The sequence below is a fragment of the Scyliorhinus canicula genome, chromosome 18 (assembly GCF_902713615.1).
Source record: "Scyliorhinus canicula chromosome 18, sScyCan1.1, whole genome shotgun sequence".
Lineage (NCBI taxonomy): Eukaryota > Metazoa > Chordata > Chondrichthyes > Carcharhiniformes > Scyliorhinidae > Scyliorhinus > Scyliorhinus canicula.
The window spans coordinates 112,787,509-112,807,335 of NC_052163.1; the positions used below are offsets into that span (position 1 = coordinate 112,787,509).

At 49.3% G+C, this 19,827-nt stretch overlaps 1 protein-coding gene across 5 annotated transcripts in view; it reads right to left on the reverse strand.

Annotated features, from left to right (window-relative positions):
* Positions 1-19,827, reverse strand: part of LOC119953337 (small conductance calcium-activated potassium channel protein 2-like) — a 155,987-nt gene that overhangs the window by 23,060 nt on the left and 113,100 nt on the right. For all 5 annotated transcript variants that reach the window (XM_038777508.1, XM_038777507.1, XM_038777506.1 and 2 more), the window contains 4 exons: positions 19,373-19,791; positions 3,547-3,688; positions 1,096-1,206; positions 136-263 (listed from right to left, as the gene is read on the reverse strand). In XM_038777508.1, coding sequence (XP_038633436.1) covers positions 136-263; positions 1,096-1,206; positions 3,547-3,688; positions 19,373-19,791 — 800 coding nt within the window. The remainder of the gene's footprint in view (positions 1-135; positions 264-1,095; positions 1,207-3,546; positions 3,689-19,372; positions 19,792-19,827) is intronic.

The following is a 19,827-nucleotide window of genomic DNA, read 5'->3' on the forward strand; positions in this document are numbered from 1 at the left end:
GTGACCTCCTAAAAACTGCACAACTGACTGAAGCAATGATGCAAGTCAATGCCTGAGAGGTGGGGTTCTAGAAAACATTCGCAAAAATAGCACGAGGAAAGCCTGCGGAGAGAACTTCAGAGGCCATCTACTCACTGATGAATAGCTTGTAGAAATTTCCGTTGGTGTTTGCGTACTTTGGCGTGGTCAATCTTCTTCACCAGTTTGGTGTATTTATAAATCAGCCACGTTTCCCTGAGTACATTAGCAGCAGTGTTTTTTACCTGAAAGAAATAAACTGGAGATCAGCGACTAGTGTTGGAAGACGGAATCCCTGTCAAGCAAGTTACCCTGGTGTTCTTCTGGCACGGTACCGTATGGCCAATTTGTTCAGATGTGTGGACCCTTCAGATTTTATTTTGCACGGTGAATCGGAGAGGCCAACTTTTGAGAGATTTTGAGTTGCTCTGTAGCTGGCCAACACAGAGGGAACATTGGCCCATTTATTCAATCTAACTTTCTCCAATATGGAACATAGAACATACAGTGCAGAAGGAGGCCATTAGGCCCATCGAGTCTGCACCGACCCACTTAAGCCCTCACTTCCACCCCATCCCCGTAACCCAATAACCCCCTCCTAACCTTCTTTTGGACACCTTTTGAGGGCAATTTATCATGGCCAATCCACCTAACCTGCACGTCTTTGGACAGTGAGAGGAAACCGGAGCACCCGGAGGAAACCCACGCAGACACGGGGAGAACGTGCAGACTCCGCACAGACAGTGACCCAGTGGGGAATCGAACCTGGGACTCTGGCGCTGTGAAGCCACAGTGCTAAGCACTCTGCTGCCGTGCTGCCCTGAAGAAGCGCTACGCTCGGATGAGGCATCAATCCGAGGCCCTCCCAGCCCTCTCTGGTGGATTGAATAGATCACATGGCTGCTGCTTTGAAAGCAAAGCAGGGGAGCTATCCCTGGTAACTTGGATCAACATTTCTCCCTCAGTGGAACATTTCACTGGTTATGACAAGATTGGAATTCCAGAGGATGCAGCAAGGTGCTTTTTAATTGCAAATTCTATTGTCCCTTGGGATCAAGGAGGGAAGGGAACTCTTACCCGCTTCGTTAGCTGTGTGTCCATCATGAAGTTGTGCACGTGCTTCTCAGCTTTGGTAAGTTCTAGTTTCCGAGCGACCACAGCGACCACCAGTGCTGTGCACCCAGCTCCCTTCAAAAGAATCAAAATTACAATACACAAATATACAAGTAAACAAGCACATTCCCCGCTCCTTAATTAGAATCGCCAACACTCCCATGCAGTCTTGGGAGTCTCCAGAATCTAGAGGTTAATCTCGCAAAGAGGAAAACAGGAGGAAGATCACACTGGAAGATAGAACTTAAAAAAAGCCTTTTTATTCATTTTCCTTTAATTATTTGTTTATTGGATTTACTTTAGAGCTATTTTGCCTCCATTAAAACATTGATTATATTTCAAAGAGGTATTTAATTGGCTGTAAGGAACTGCGCCAAGGACCTGAAAGGTGCTATAGGTCTTCCTTTCTTTATAACCATTGACCGGTTTGACCGACAGCCTGAAATCATCCCATTGGATAGTAAATATCCTGCTGTCTTTCTGATTGGTGTTGGAGATGGGGCTTTGCAAGGATGGGTGAGAATATGAGAGAACGGGCTAGTTGGAGGCGAAAATAACTACTGATTAAACCTCCAGGAATATGTCCAATTAGAGTTGCCGGTGATTCCTACCCTCAATGGATGTAAAATTGATCTTGGGAGTGAGCACTGCATGGATGCCAGTGAATCAGATGCTAGTTTTTCAACACTCTTCAAGTGTACTCAATGTAGCAGTAAATCAGGTGTAAAACTGAGCTATCTGTTGCTGATTGTTCAAAGCAAATTTCATCCCCAGTCACTCAGTTACTGACAGTTACATGTAACCAATTGGTGCATTGGGCAGTAAGTATGGACACGCAATCAGGATGGTCATTGCCCCCAGTTATTGTGTCTGCCTTGTTCATTCAAATCTCCAACCCTCTCCTCCTCTACACACTGGCTCGTTAGTGTCTCCCCATTGTGCTGTTCCTAGGATTTCCTCTTCATTCCTCCCAAAAGGTTCACAATGGCCAACATCAGTTTAACTCCAACACCTCTTATTATGCAACCAGCTCTGCAGCTCCCCAACACATTATGAAGGAAGACTGCACTGGCCCAGAATTGCTGCTAAAGATATCAGCCCAAGGCTGGTCAAAGCGCTCCTGTAAGATTCCCTGCTTAGTTTACTGATTAAAGGAGAGTTAATTGAGACGGGAACCATCACATCTCCAGGTGACAAGGAGGCGGTTGAGGAGTTTGGTTGGCCACGGGATTGAGCCAAGGTTGTGAAAGGGGATATACTGGAGGTGGAAGGAGGTGAATTTGAGGCTAAATTGCATGCTCAGGGCCGAGCCAGTTGCCAATTCTGTCAATGATCCGGAGGAACACAGGAAGAGGGTGTAGGAAGAAAGATGGGATCAGGAACTGGGACATAGAGGTCTGCGGGAACCCAATCAGGGTAAACACTGACACAAGCTGCAACATTTTAATGAAGGCGTGGTCTCTATAAAATTAATGCTTGCATCATGATATTTAAGCCATATTTATGTTTAGTGGCTACTTAAAGTTTAGCTGCAGAGCGCAGAATTTATGTTAACAAGAAAAAAATGAATAGACTACTAGATGTTTCTTCATAGATCAATTCTGTCTACACACCTTCTCCCTCAATCCCACCTTCTCTGCATACCCCTCAATCCCACCTTCTCTGCATACCCCTTAATCCCACCTTCTCTGCACACCCCTTAATCCCACCTTCTCTGCATACCCCTTAATCCCACCTTCTCTGCATACCCCTTAATCCCACCTTCTCTGCATACCCCTTAATCCCACTTTCTCTGCATACCCCTTAATCCCACCTTCTCTGCATACCCCTTAATCCCACCTTCTCTGCATACCCCTTAATCCCACCTTCTCTGCATACCCCTTAATCCCACCTTCTCTGCATACCCCTCAATCCCACCTTCTCTGCATACCCCTCAATCCCACCTTCTCTGCATACCCCTTAATCCCACTTTCTCTGCATACCCCTTAATCCCAACCTTCTCTGCATACCCCTTAATCCACCTTCTCTGCATACCCCTTAATCCCACCTTCTCTGCATACCCCGTAATCCCACCTTCTCTGCATACCCCTTAATCCCACCTTCTCTGCATACCCCTTAATCCCACCTTCTCTGCATACCCCTTAATCCCACCTTCTCTGCATACCCCTTAATCCCACCTTCTCTGCATACCCCTTAATCCCACCTTCTCTGCATACCCCTTAATCCCACCTTCTCTGCATACCCCTTAATCCCACCTTCTTTGCATACCCCTTAATCCCACCTTCTCTGCATACCCCTTAATCCCACCTTCTCTGCATACCCCTCAATCCCACCTTCTCTGCATACCCCTTAATCCCACCTTCCTCCCAACCCCACCTTCTCGTTGTTCATGATAAATTTATCATTTAATCTTACCATAATCCCTGTGAGCAGGCAGACTCCTTTCCCACAGTATGTATGAGGCACCATATCTCCGTATCCAATCGACAGAAACGTAATTGAAATTAGCCACATCGCTCCCAAAAAGTTGCTGGTGACTTCCTGTTTATCGTGATATCTGTTTGGGTTCAGAACAGACGCCGTTAGGGATATTCCTGTTTATCGTGATATCTGTTTGGGTTCAGAACAGACGCCGTTAGGGATATTCCAGGGCAGTATCTGAGGAACCAGATTAAAGCCGGTGTGCCCTGTCCTTCACTTACTCTAATAGAAGAATAGAGGCTGTCAGTGCAGAACACCAAGGGTGAATAGCCCACAGTGCAGTACAGCAAAACAAGGTCAAATGGGAAACAGTGGTTCGGGGAATATGGGAACAGGAGGAGGCCATTCAGCCCTTTGAATCTGTTCCACCATTCATGGCAGCTCCGCATTAGAACTCCATGTACCCGCCTTGGTTATGTCATCCTTTATCCCCCTTACCCACCACAAACATGTCAAGCTCAGTTTAAGACATTTTCAACTTACCCCGAGTCTCGACAGCATTTTGTGGGAGACAGTTCCAGATTCCCCTCTCTGTTGTGAGAGAAAGTGCTTTCGGACATCAGCCCATGGATCTGATTTTAAGGTTTAAGGTTCTGCCTCCGGTTTTGCCCTTCCCCAAACCAGAGGAAATAGTTTCAATCTATTGACCCGATCAAATCCTTTAATCTTAAACACCCACCATTAGATTACCCTTTGATCTTCTAAACCTGAGGGAACACAGGCCTAGACTATGCGACCTGTGTTTATCATTTAATGCTTTAATAGTACTGTACCCCAGTGTTATACAGTGACAGACCCATCCCCACCAGTACTGTACCCCAGTGTTAGACAGTGACAGACCCATCCCCACCAGTACTGTACCCCAGTGTTATACAGTGACAGGCCTGTCCCCACCAGTACTGTATCCCAGTGTTATACAGTGACAGACCCATCCCCACCAGTACTGTACCCCAGTGTTATACACTGACAGACCCGTCCCCACCAGTACTGTACCCCAGTGTTATACAGTGACAGGCCTGTCCCCACCAGTACTGTATCCCAGTGTTATACAGTGACAGACCTGTCCCCACCAGTACTGTATCCCAGTGTTAGACAGTGACAGACCCATCCCCACCAGTACTGTACACCAGTGTTATACAGTGACAGACCCATCCCCACCAGTACTGTACACCAGTGTTATACAGTGACAGACCCATCCCCACCAGTACTGTATCCCAGTGTTATACAGTGACAGACCCATCCCCACCAGTACTGTATCCTAGTGTTATACAGTGACAGACCTGTCCCCACCAGTACTGTACCCCAGTGTTATACAGTGACAGACCTGTCCCCACCAGTACTGTACCCCAGTGTTATACAGTGACACACCCATGCCCACCAGTACTGTACCCCAGTGTTATACAGTGACAGACCTGTCCCCACCAGTACTGTACCCCAGTGTTATACAGTGACACACCCATTCCCACCAGTACTGTACCCCAGTGTTATGCAGCGACACACCCATTCCCACCAGTACTGTACCCCAGTGTTATACAGTGACAGACCCGTCCCCACCAGTACTGTGCCCAGTGTTATACAGTGACAGACCCGTCCCCACCAGTACTGTACCCCAGTGTTATACAGTGACAGCCCCATCCCCACCAGTACTGTACCCCAGTGTTATACAGTGACAGACCCATCCCCACCAGTACTGTACCCCAGTGTTATACAGCGACAGACCCGTCCCCACCAGTACTGTACCCTAGTGTTATACAGCGACAGACCCGCCCCCACCAGTACTGTGCCCCAGTGTTATACAGTAACAGACCTGTCCCCACCAGTACTTTACCCCAGTGCTATACAGTGACAGACCCGTCTCCACCAGTACTGTAACCCAGTGTTATACAGTAACAGACCTGTCCCCACCAGTACTTTACCCCAGTGCTATACAGTGACAGACCCGTCTCCACCAGTACTGTAACCCAGTGTAATACAGTGACAGACCCCTCCCCACCAGTACTGTACCCCAGTGTTAGATAGTGACAGGCACGTCCCCACCAGTACTGTACCCCAGTGTAATGCAGTAACAGACGTGCCCCCACCAGTACTGTACCCGTGTTATACAGTGACAGACCCCTCCCCACCAGTACTGTACCCCAGTGTTATACAGTGACAGACCCGTCTCCACCAGTACTGTAACCCAGTGTTATACAGTGAAAGACCCGTCCCCACCAGTACTGTACCCCAGTGTTTTACAGTGAGAGACCCCGCCCCACCAGTACTGTACCCCAGTGTTAGATAGTGACAGACACGTCCCCACCAGTACTGTACCCCAGAGTTATACAGTGACAGACCCCTCCCCACCAGTACTGTACAAGTGTGTTATACAGTGACAGACCCCTCCCCACCAGTACTGTACCCCAGTGTTATACAGTGACAGACCCGCCCCCACCAGTACTGTACCCCAGTTTTATACAGTGACAGACCCGTCTCCACCAGTACAGTAACCCAGTGTTATACAGTGACAGACCCGTCCCCACCAGTACTGTACCCCAGTGTTATACAGTGACAGACCCCGCCCCACCAGTACTGTACCCCAGTGTTAGATAGTGACAGACACGTCCCCACCTGTACTGTACCCCAGAGTTATACAGTGACAGACCCCTCCCCACCAGTACTGTACCCCAGTGTTATACAGTGACATGCCTGTCCCCATCAGTACTGTACCCCAGTGTTACACAGTGACAGACCTGTCCCACCAGTACTGTACCCCAGTGTTATACAGTGACAGACCCGCCCCACGTGTACTGTACCCCAATGTTATACAGTGACAGACCCATCCCCACTAGTAATGTACCCCAGGGATGTACAGTGACAGGCCTGTCCCCACCAGGACTGTACCCCAGTCTTAGAAAGTGACAGACACGTCCACACCAGGACTGTACCCTAGTGTTATACAGTCACTGACCCATCCCCACCAGTACTGTACCCCAGTGTTATACAGTGACTGACCCATCCCCACCAGTACTGTAACCCAGTGTTATACAGTGACAGACCCTTCCCCACCAGTACTGTACCCCAGTGTTATACAGTGAGAGACCCATCCCCGCTAGTACTGTACCCCAGTGTTATACAGTGACAGACATGTCCCCACCAGTACTGTACCCCAGTGTTATACAGTAACAGACCCATCCCCACCAGTACTGTACCCCAGTGTTATACAGTGACAGACCCGCCCCCACCAGTACTGTACCCCAGTTTTATACAGTGACAGACCCGTCTCCACCAGTACAGTAACCCAGTGTTATACAGTGACAGACCCGTCCCCACCAGTACTGTACCCCAGTGTTACACAGTGACAGACCCCGCCTCACCAGTACTGTACCCCAGTGTTAGATAGTGACAGACAAGTCCCCACCAGTACTGTGCCCCAGTGTTATACAGTGACAGGCCTGTCCCCATCAGTACTGTACCCCAGTGTTATACAGTGACAGGCCTGTCCCCATCAGTACTGTACCCCAGTGTTATACAGTGACAGACCTGTGCCACCAGTACTGTACCCCAGTGTTATACAGTGACAGGCCTGTCCCCATCAGTACTGTACCCCAGTGTTATACAGTGACAGACCTGTCCCACCAGTACTGTACCCCAGTTATACAGTGACAGACCCGCCCCCACCAGTACTGTACCCCAGTGTTATACAGTGACAGACCTGTCCCCAACAGTACTGTATCCCAGTGTTATACAGTGACAGACCCATCCCCACCAGTACTGTACCCCAGTGTTATACAGTGACAGACCTCCCCACCAGTACTGTACCCCAGTGTTATACAGTGACAGACCCATCCCACAAGTACTGTACCCCAGTTATACAGTGACAGACCCATCCCCCCAGTACTGTACCCCAGTGTTATACAGTGACAGACCTGTCCCCAACAGTACTGTATCCCAGTGTTATACAGTGACAGACCCATCCCCACCAGTACTGTACCCCAGTGTTATACAGTGACAGACCCATCCCCACCAGTACTGTACCCCAGTGTTATACAGTGACAGACCCATCCCCACAAGTACTGTACCCCAGTGTTATACAGTGACAGACCCATCCCCACCAGTACTGTACCCCAGTGTTATACAGTGACAGACCTGTCCCCAACAGTACTGTATCCCAGTGTTATACAGTGACAGACCCATCCCCACCAGTACTGTATCCCAGTGTTATACAGTGACAGACCCATCCCCACCAGTACTGTACCCCAGTGTTATACAGTGACAGACCCATCCCCACCAGTACTGTATCCCAGTGTTATACAGTGACAGACCCATCCCCACCAGTAATGTACCCCAGTGTTATACAGTGACAGACCCATCCCCACCAGTACTGCACCCCAGTGTTATATAGTGACAGACCCGTCCCCACCAGTACTGTACCCCAGTGTTACACAGTGACAGACCCATCCCCACCAGTACTGTACCCGTGTTATACAGTGACAGACCCATCCCCACCAGTACTGTACCCCAGTGTTATACAGTGACAGACCCGTCCCCACCAGTACTGTATCCCAGTGTTATACAGTGACAGACCCATCCCCACCAGTACTGTACCCCAGTGTTATACAGTGACAGACCCGTCCCCACCAGTACTGTATCCCAGTGTTATACAGTGACAGACCCATCCCCACCAGTACTGTGTACTCTGAAGTTGCTTTGAAAGCCACTGCACGGCACCCCCTTCAAGGCCAGGGTATTCTTCCTGAGGAGCCATGCCCAGAACTGAACTCATTGTTCACTGGATTCAGAAAGCACATCCACAGATGCTCACAATTTTGACAAAGGTTCAGCATTCGTAATTATTTAGAAAAATTCACAATGAGAAAAGAGGCTCTCCTATCTGTCCCCGTTGACTCTGTTTACAGTTCTCCTTCTCCACAGCCATTCTATTGCTCCAGATGGCCCCACTATCCTGCTATATCCTGGAGACACTGATTCACACTCCGATAACGCTTCATTATCCGTGCTAGCCCTCTGATTACCAATGTCTCTCTACATATCAAGGCCGGAGTTTAATGCCCTTCGCTGTTGCAAGGTTGGTGGCAAGGTCAGGTGGTTCATTTTATTGGCAAGAGGGTGGTGCTTGGCATCCATGCTGGTTTACTGTCTGCGCCCCAGTTTGGTCTGCGATGGGATGCTGCGAGGACGTCTCCAATTAAGCGCATTAAGTGGGCAATTAATGCTCCCTTAAGGGCCTCTTCCCACTGCGGCTGGTATTAAGCCAATGGCGGGCTGAGGACTTGGCAGGCGAAAGGGCGAAAATTAAACCCTGTTGAGTTGCTTGAGGACATCCCCTCATTCAAAGGTACACGGTGACTGATGGGCAGAGGGAGCAGAGGGGGGTGACAGCTGGGAACCCTAGGCAGCGCTCGTGATGACAGGCAACTCAACTGATGGAAGTTACGGTATACTGAGGGTTTGATTGCGAGGAAGGTTCAACATTGATCAGGTATGGGCCTGAGAGCTGTAATATAACATAGGGACCCTTCAACTGAGCAATATAGGACTGGAGCCCCAGAACGGCAAAAAAATCTTAGCCAGTGGCTTCCACAGCAACTTCAGAGTGTACAGCACTGATGGGGACGGGTCTGTCACTGTATAACACTGGGTTACAGTACTGGTGGGGATGGGTCTGCCACTGAATAACACTGGGGTACAGTACTGGTGGGGACGGGTCTGTCAATGTATAACAGTGGGGTACAGTACTGGTGGGGACAGGTCTATCACTGTATAACACTGGGATACAGTACTGGTGGGATGGGTCTGTCACTGTATAACACTGGGGTATAGTACTGGTGGGGATGGGTCTGTCACTGTATAACACTGGGGTACAGTACTGGTGGGATGGGTCTGTCACTGTATAACACTGGGGTACAGTACTGGTGGGGATGGGTCTGTCACTGTATAACACTGGGGTACAGTACTGGTGGGGACAGGTCTGTCACTGTATAACACTGGGGTACAGTACTGGTGGGGATGGGTCTGTCACTGTATAACACTGGGGTACAGTACTGGTGGGATGGGTCTGTCACTGTATAACACTGGGGTACAGTACTGGTGGGGATGGGTCTGTCACTGTATAACACTGGGGTACAGTACTGGTGGGGACAGGTCTGTCACTGTATAACACTGAGGTACAGGACTGGTGGGGACAGGTCTGTCACTGTATAACACTGGGGTACATTACTGGTGGGGACGGGTCTGTCACTGTATAACACTGGGGTACAGTACTGGTGGGGAGGGGTCTGTCACTGTATAACACTGGGGTACAGTACTGGTGGGGAGGGGTCTGTCACTGTATAACACTGGGGTACAGTACTGGTGGGGAGGGGTCTGTCACTGTATAACACTGGGGTACAGTACTGGTGGGGAGGGGTCTGTCACTGTATAACACTGGGGTACAGTACTGTCACTGTATAACACTGGGGTACAGTACTGGTGGGGACGGGTCTGTTACTGTATAACACTGGGGTACAGTACTGGTGGGGACGGGTCTGTCACTGTATAACACTGGGATACAGCACTGGTTGGGACGGGTCTGTCACTGTATAACACTGGGATACAGTACTGGTGGGGATGGGTCTGTCACTGTATAACACTGGGGTACAGTACTGGTTGGGACGGGTCTGTCACTGTATAACACTGGGGTACAGTACTGATGGGGATGGGCCTGTCACTATATAACACTGGGGTACAGAACTGGTGGGGATGGGTCTGTCGCTGTGTAACACTGGGATACAGTACAGGTGGGGACGGGTCTGTCACTGTATAACACTAGGGTACAGTACTGGTGGGGATGGGTCTGTCACTGTGTAACACTGGGATACAGTACTGGTGGGGACGGGTCTGTCACTGTATAACACTGGGGTACAGTACTGGTGGGGACGGGTCTGTCACTGTATAACACTGGGATACAGTACTGGTGGGGACGGGTCTGTCACTGTGTAACACTGGGGTACAGTACTGGTGGGGACATGTCTGTCACTGTATAACACTGGGGTACATTACTGGTGGGGACGGGTCTGTCACTGTATAACACTGGGGTACAGTACTGGTGGGGAGGGGTCTGTCACTGTATAACACTGGGGTACAGTGCTGGTGGGGAGGGGTCTGTCACTGTATTACACTGGGATACAGTACTGGTGGGGACGGGTCTGTCACTGTATAACACTGGAATACAGTACTGGTGGACGGGTCTGTCACTGTATAACACTGGGGTACAGTACTGATGGGGACGGGTCTGTCACTGTGTAACACTGGGGTACAGTACTGGTTGGGACGGGTCTGTCGCTGTATAACACTGGGTTACAGTACTGGTGGGGACGGGTCTGTCACTGTATAACACTAGCATACAGTACTAGTGGGGGTGGGTCTGTCACTGTATAAAACTGGGGTACAGTACTGGTGGGGACGGGTCTGTCACTGTATAACACTAGGGTACAGTACTGGCGGGGACAGGTCTGTCACTGTATAACACTGGTGTACAGTATTGGTGGGGACGGGTTTGTCACTGTATAACACTGGGGTACAGTACTGGTGGGGAATGGGTCTGTCACTGTATAACACTGGGGTACAGTACTGGTGGGGACAGGTCTGTCACTGTATAACACTGGGGTACAGGACTGGTGGGGACAGGTCTGTCACTGTATAACACTGGGGTACAGTACTGGTGGGGACAGGCCTGTCACTGTATAACACTGGGGTACAGTACTGGTGGGGACAGGCCTGTCACTGTATAACACTGGGATACAGTACTGGTGGGATGGGTCTGTCACTGTATAACACTGGGGTACAGTATTGGTGGGGATGGGTCTGTCGCTGTATAACACTGGGTTACAGTACTGGTTGGGACGGGTCTGTCACTGTATAACACTAGCATACAGTACTAGTGGGGGTGGGTCTGTCACTGTATAACACTGGGGTACAGTACTGGTGGGGACGGGTCTGTCACTGTATAACACTGGGGTACAGTACTGGTGGGGAGGGGTCTGTCACTGTATAACACTGGGGTACAGTACTGGTGGGGAGGGTCTGTCACTGTATAACACTGGGGTACAGTACTGGTGGGGAAGGGTCTGTTACTGTATAACACTGGGGTACAGTAGTGGTGGGGGAGGGGTCTGTCACTCTATAACACTGGGGTACAGTACTGGTGGGGACGGGTCTGTCACTGTATAACACTGGGGTACAGTACTGGTGGGGATGGGTCTGTCACTGTATAACACTGGGGTACAGTACTGGTGGGGACAGGTTTGTCACTGTATAACACTGGGGTACAGTGGTGATGAATTAATGCAGGTGCCGCAGACAAAGAACCAAGACTGAATCCGAATTGTTTGGGCTGCAGACATCATCCTGAACAAGTGAGAAACGTGAGAGCATTGTTGTAAATAGTCGTGACATACAGCCCTCATCGTGTATTTTTAGTGGATGTGTTTGTTGCTGGCACCATTCCTGTTTTCCCTCAGAGAATTGCTATCATAATAAGGAACGCTGATATTTTTCTTAGTAAAGGAACCCATTATTTTCTAGATAATTAGGTTCTGATTTGGTCTTCGTGGCCGCTTTGATTTTCTTTCTTGGCATTAGGTTCCTTAAACTCGGTGTGTCACTGAACACAGAAAGCTAATGCACTTTCTCTTGATTGACTGAACATCGTCAAGGAGAATTTGAACCAGGCTGGCACACGAAACGAATGCCAAAATCGGATTGCCTTCCATTATTTCCAACTTGACCACAGAGCTAGCACGGAGAATTCCAACTCTTTCTTCCGTGAATATCAATCAAGAGCAAGAAGCCCGGCCCTTTTGCCAGCTCCCTGAGTTGCAGTGTACTGAGGGTTGAGAATGTTACCAGTTCAGCGAATGCTGTCAATTTGAATCCCTTCTCCTTCACATTCTAAACAACCTGCTGTGATTTCTAATTTTGTTGTACATTGTGAAACTATTTTTTATTTAATTACTCATCCATGAGATGAGGGTATTTCTGGCAAAGCCAGCAGTTTATTGCCCATCCCCAATTAAAAATGGAAATATAGAAAATAGGAGCAGGAGGAGGCCATTTGGCCCTTCGAGCCCATTCCGTCACTCGACATAATCATAGCTGATCTTTTGTCGCAAAGCCGTACTCCCATACCCTCCCCATAATCCCTTGACACCTTGAGTCTAGAAATCTTGTTTTTCAATTTAGAGTACCCAATTCATTTTTTCCAATTAAGGGGCAATTTAGCGTGTCCAACCCACCTACCCTGCACATCTTTGGGTTGTGGAGGCGAAACCCACGCAGACACAGGGAGAATGTGTAAACTCCACACGGACAGTGACCCAGGGCTGGGATCGAACCGGGGACCTTGGTGCCGTGAGTCAGCAGTGCTAACCACTGCGCCGCCGTGCTGCCCCTAGAGTCTAGAAATCTATCGATTTCTTTCATAAATGCTTTCATTGACTCGGCCTCCGCAGCCTCCTGTGGTCGTGAATTCTACACCCTCTGAGTGAAGACATTTCTCCTCATCTCAGTTCTCAATGGCCTACGCCATATCCTGAGACTGTCACCCCTTGTTCTCTCTCTCTCTTCTCTTCCCCCCCCCCCCCCCCCACCCCCCCACCCCCAGCTAGGGGAAAACAACATCCCTGCGTCCAGTCAGTCCAGCCCTGTCAGAATTTTAAACGTTTCAATCAAAGGGTGGTGGAATTAAGGTGATTTCAGGTGATTGATGTGGCATTGAAGGTGATTAACCTTCTTGAATCACTGCAGTCCTTGTGCGTAGGTACACCCCCAGTGCTGTAAGGGAGGGAGTTCCAGGATTTTCACCCAGCCATAGTGAAGGAACGGCCGATATATTCCAAGTCGGGTTGGTGAGTGGCCAGAGGGGAACTTGCAGGTGATGGTGTTCCCATGGTCCTGTTGCCCTCGGTGATAGGGGTCAAGGGTTTGGAGGATGCTGTCAAAGAAGCTTGGCAAACTCTCTAAAACAGAGAATGAGCAAGCTTTTGAGAAGCTATTGAGATAATGTTTTCACACCAATGTACGTTCTTCCTGGAAAACCTCAGTGCTACGTTGACAATGGGGCAAGGGCAGCTCCATTTTAGCTGGAGGTACCCAGGGGTAAGTCGGTGGACATTTTACTATCTCGCACTTATTAAAAAATTCTCCTGTGTCTTCTTGTTCTGTCCCCTGCTCTTTCTAACCTTGCTGATAGCCACAGTAAGCCCCCAGGATTCACCATGAGGGGTAAAGGGAAGCATGTATACGTTTGAAGACACAGAACAGGATTTATCTGGGCTTCGTAGAAACACAGAAACTAGGAACAGGAGTCGTTCATTCAGCCCTTTGAGCCTACTCTACCATTCAATAGGATAAGCGCTGATCCTCTATCTCAATGCCATATCCCCGCTTTCTCCCCATATCCTTTGATGTCATCTATCTCTTTGCTGAGTCCATTCAGTGACTTAGTGTCCACAGCCTTCCGCGGTAGAGAATTCCACAGGTTCACTACCTTTGGCATTTTCCAGATCGCAACAATCCACAGTGTCAAACCTTCTTTCCTCAATGCCACATCAATCACCTTAAATCAGTTATTATCGATGTTAACCTACTGTGAATTTCCGATTTCATTATGCATTCATCTTTCTCAACATATATTTATTCATCCATGAGTGGGGGTTGCTACAAGGCCAACATTAATTATCCATTGTTGCTTGCCCTTCGACACAATTTAGCCTTATTTCCCCTTGAAATATTTGAACATTTATATTAAATTTCCCTTTCAACATCTCTCCGGTCTACTCCAGTTGCTCCATGTGACTGAAGTCCACCATCCCTGGAACTAATCGAGTAAATCTCCTATCCACCCTCTCCAAGGCCTTGTGTTGTGTTTAAAATTGAACACAGCCGTCCCAGCTGTAGTCTGGTCAGTGATTTCTAAATGTTTTATAATGAGACCCACCATCTGCTTAGTCCCACCACCCAGCTCCCTTCCTTTTCCCCTATCTTAGTTGACATTGTGAACAGTTTCCTCTCCTTGCGTACTGCACACCTCCTTCAAATCTTCCACCATCAGCCTTCTCCTCAAAAACAAACACTTTGTCCGCCGGTCCCTGGAAACAACTGCAACCTCACTTTTCTCTCCAACATTCTTGGCAACGTGTCACCTCCCAAATTCCACCTTTCCTGCAGCAGCTCTCCAATCAGGTTTCCCCTTATACAGGGCGGCACGGTGGCGTAGTGATTAGCACTGCTGCCTCAAGACACGGAAGGCCCGGGTTCGATCCCGGTCCCGGGTTACTGTCTGTGCGAGTTTGCACATTCTCCCCGTGTCTGCGTGGGTCTCACCCCCACGACCCAAAGTTGTGCACGGCAGGTGGATTGGCCACATTAATTTTTTTTTAAAAATCATCTCTATTGCCACAAGTAGGCTTACATTAATACTGCAATGAAGTTACTGTGAAAATCCCCGAGTCGCCACACTCCAGCGCCTGTTCGGGTACACAGAGGGAGATTTCAGAATGTCCAAATTACCTAACGGCACATCTTTCGGGACTTGTGGGAGGAACCCGGAGCACCCGGAGGAAACCCACACAGACACGGGGAGAATGTGCAGACTCCGCACAGACAGTGACCCAAGCCGGGAATCGAACCTGGGACCCTGGAGCTGTGAAGCAACTGTGCTACCCACTGTGCTACCTAAATTGCCCCTTAATTTGGAACAGAAAGAATTGGGAACTTTAACTTTTTAAAAGGTTTCCACTTACACCCTCCAGAAACCACCCTTACCAGTCACAAATGACATTAGAGGCCCCCGAAGTGATCCACCACCAGGTGGCACTGCCAGCTGGCATGGGCACTGCTAGGGTGCTAGTTGGCACTGCCAAGGTGGCAATCTGGCATTTTCTGGGTGCGTGCTCATCAGGCCGGGTTGCCCTGCATGGTGTTGGGGGGAGGGGTGCGGGGGGGGGGGGGGGGGGGGGCGCTCCCTCCCATAGTGCGTTTGGGCTGGAGGGAAGGTCGGGGCTTACTTCGGTGGTCTTGGAGATCGGGCCTCCGAGTTGGGAACGCCATTTAAAAATGGCGCCCCGATCTCTCGCTACATTGGGGAGTTCCCGGCGAGCTGAGCTCACCAGTGTACAGAACAGGGGCTTTGAGCGGTCTCAGCCATGCGTTCCCCACTAAAGGCCCCCTTCACAACATAGTTACTGTTAGGCTAGTTTTTAATTCCAGTCTTTTTACATAGAACATAGAACATAGAACAGTACAGCACAGAACAGGCCCTTCGGCCCTCAATGTTGTGCCGAGCCATGATCACCCTACTCAAACCCACGTATCCACCCTATACCCTTAACCCAACAACCCCCCCTTAACCTTACTTTTTTATTAGGACACTACGGGCAATTTAGCATGGCCAATCCACCTAACCCGCACATCTTTGGACTTTTTATTAATTGTCTGGTGGGATTTGAACCCATGTCCTCTGGCTTACTTGTCAAGCGACATTACCACAACGCCACTGCCTCCTGTTTTTGAGACTGCTCATCTGAGCAGATATTTCCTCTGACTAAACATTTAGAAGACGGAAGACATTGTTTTCCATCTCCAACTGCAACCCTCACTCCCTAATCCACCGGTTTCTTCTCGGACAGAACCCCTGCCAGTGGGATTCCCGACGGCATGGGGGGGGGGGGGGGGGGGGGGGGTTCAATGGGAAATCCCATTGACAAGCGGCGGGAAGACAGAATCCTACTGCCAGCGGACGGCGCGTGGCCGAAGAACACGCGGCTGGGGGAACGGAGAATATAGAACATCGTAGTGAATGTATTATACCAATAATCCACCAGTGTATTTGTATCTGTGCTATGCTGTTGCCCTTGTGGGCTTCTCCTATGGGCCATTGTATGGCATTATCCATAGGGGAACATGTTGGGGCATGTATGGGCTCCTCCCCTTGGAGGGAGGTATAAAGAGCAGTCGACCTGTAGGCAGTTCTCAGTATTGGTTCAGGCGCAGGCAGGCACTGTTCTAAGTTGATTAAAGCCACGGTTTACTTCGACTCACGTCTCAAGTGAATTAATGGTCGCATCAATCATAGAACAGTACAGTACAGTTCAGACCCTTCAGCCCATGATCTTGTGCCGACCATTTATTCTAATCTAAGATCAACCTAACCTACACCCCTTCAATTTACTGCTGTCCATGTGCCTGTCTAAGAGTCGCTTAAATGTCCCCAATGACTGACTCCACCACCTCTGCTGGCAGTGCATTCCACACACCCACCACACTCTGTGTAAAGAACCTACCTCTGACATCACCCCTATACCTTCCTCCAATCACCTTAAAGTTATGTCCCCTTGTGACAGCCATTTCCATCCTGGGGAAAAGTACCTGGCTATCCACTCTATTGTTTTTTTAAAATAAATTTAGAGTACCCAATTCATTTTTCCCAATTAAGGGGCATTTTAGCGTGGCCAATCCACCTACCCTGCACATCTTTGGGTTGAATTTAGAATTTAGAACAGTACAGCACAGAACAGGCCCTTCGGCCCTCGATGTTGTGCCGAGCAATGATCACCCTACTTAAACTCACGTATCCACCCTATACCCGTAACCCAACAACTCCCCCTTAACCTTACTTTTTAGGACACTACGGGCAATTTAGCATGGCCAATCCACCTAACCCGCACATCTTTGGACTGTGGGAGGAAACCGGAGCACCCGGAGGAAACCCACGCACACACGGGGAGGACGTGCAGACTCCACACAGACAGTGACCCAGCCGGGATCGAACCTGGGACCTTGGTGCCGTGAGGCAGCAGCATTAACTACTGCACCACCGTGCTGCACGTCGCTGGCAGTTGTACCTTCACCTGCCAAGGCCCCAGGCTCCTGAATTGCTTCGCTAGGCCCTTTCGTCTTTTCTCTTCTCCTTTTCCAGAATTCCTTAAAAATGATCCTTTCTGGTGCTCATGTAAAGCGACATGGGGCGTTTCACAGTGTTAAAGGAGTTATATTAACGCAAGATGGTTGTCATTAGAACACAAATTCCTTGCTCCGGTGGACGGGATTTTCCAGCCGCCCGTGGCGAGTTTTCCCTGCGGCTGAGGTCCATGGCATTTTGCTTGGCTTGCCCGGCCTGCCCGGCCTGGGAGCATGCAGCAGGGGCTGACGTCAGCGGGAATGGAAAATCCCACGGCTGGGAAGAACTGGAAAATCCCGCTGTGTCTTTTTGAATAAAGCCAGGAATCTTTTTTTTTAAACCCCCAGCTTTCTCCACTTGTCCGACTGCCTCACAAGATTTCCGTACATAGACCTCAGTCTCTCTTCCCACAGCCCAGTTAAAGTTGAACCCTTCAGTTTATATCAGCTCTCCCCATTCATCCCATGAACACAAATCACTTAACATTTCACACTATTAAATCTCATCGGCCATGTAGCAGCCCAGTCTTATGTCTTCCTGAAGTCTGTTACTATCCTCTTTACCATTTATGTTTTGTGTCATGCAAATTTTGAGATCCTGCACCATGAATTCCAGGTCAGATTTTGTATTTCAGTAAGAGCAGTGATTCCATCACCAGCCACTGGGGTGCAGCACTGTATATTCCCCTACAGTCTGCAAAACAACCATTTGCCACGGTTATCTGCCTTCTGTTCCTTAGCTGCCATCGTCCCCTCAAGCTCGAGTTCCCCAAATTTGCCAACAAGTCCATGATGTGTTACATTGCGAAACGCCTTTTGAAGTCCCAATAAACACCGGCAACACTGCCCTCGTCCACCCACTCTGTCCTTCAGAGAACACACCTACAAACACACACACACAGATACACACACACGCCACCCATACTCATACCCACTCGCTCACACACACACATCCTTGCACCCACAAACAAATCCACAGACACTCGTGCACCCCCATACCCACACCCACACACACTTGCTCATTCACACACCAACCTCTACACACCCACACATACCACCCACACACATAAACACACAGGCGCAAAAACACATACACTCCCACACCAAAAACACAAACACATGCTGTACCTGTCCTGGGAGTGTTTGATGGGGACAGTGTAGAGGGAGCTTTACTCTGTATCTAACACCGTGCTGTACTTGTCCTTTGAGGGGGAGTGGAGTGTTTGATGGGGACAGTGTAGAGGGAGCTTTACTCTGTATCTAACCCCATGCTGTACTTGTCCTGGGAGTGTTTGATGGGGACAGTGTAGAGGGAGCTTTACTCTATATCTAACCCTATGCTGTACTGTCCTGGGAGTGTTTGATTGGGACAGTGCAGAGGGAGCTTTACTCTGTATCTAACCCTGAGCTGTACCTGTCCTGGGAGTTGAATGAGGGCAGTTGCTATCTGTGATGCTCTCACAAGTTGTCAAAAATGGTAAATCCTCCCGTTTCGGATAATAACACCATGTTGATAAACATAAAATTCAATAAATAAGGACCTGTGTGTGAGTTCTCTGAACAGGATACTGCCTGTGGCCTGTAACACTGAGATTGAGGAGCTGCAGATCTCTCCGGATGGTCTGTATGGGTGCAGGTTCTCCCAGAGAGCTCCGAATTGTGAAAATACCCTGGCAAGGAAATGAAAAGGGTTTAACCTGAACTCTATCTCGTGATTGTGTTTGTGTCAACGTCGGCCAGAGAGCCCTGATTGTAGTTCTATGTCTAGACTGTCTCCAGGCTGCGATACTGGAGGAAATGGTCAGCAGGACTGAAGCAGCCTTACCTTTCACACACGCGGACAGTCCAGGCAGCTATAATCCATGAAGAGATACTAAAGACCAAGAGCACAGTCCCTGGACAAATTGTCATGAGAGTCTTCATTACAAAGCGAGTATTGAAGTTTATCTTGTTTAGAGCTCCAATGCTTCGAGACGAGGCGTCCGTAAATAGTTTACTGTGGAGCAACATCACCCTGGCAATCAGATAGAGTCTTAGGAACATAGGGATGGAGAGGATAATGTCCACGTCTGCGTTGGCCATTGACGTCGCATAGGTGAAGGCGAGACGTGCAGTCCATGTGAAGATGTACTGCCCAGGGATCGGGTGAATTGCACACACCAGCAGCTCCAGGCAGATGAAAAATATCCTTTCGTACGTCATGGCTATCCTCCAGTCATCGGCTCCATTGTCAACCATGAAGAGCTGGAAGGCAACAAACAGATGGCAGGATTAGGCTAG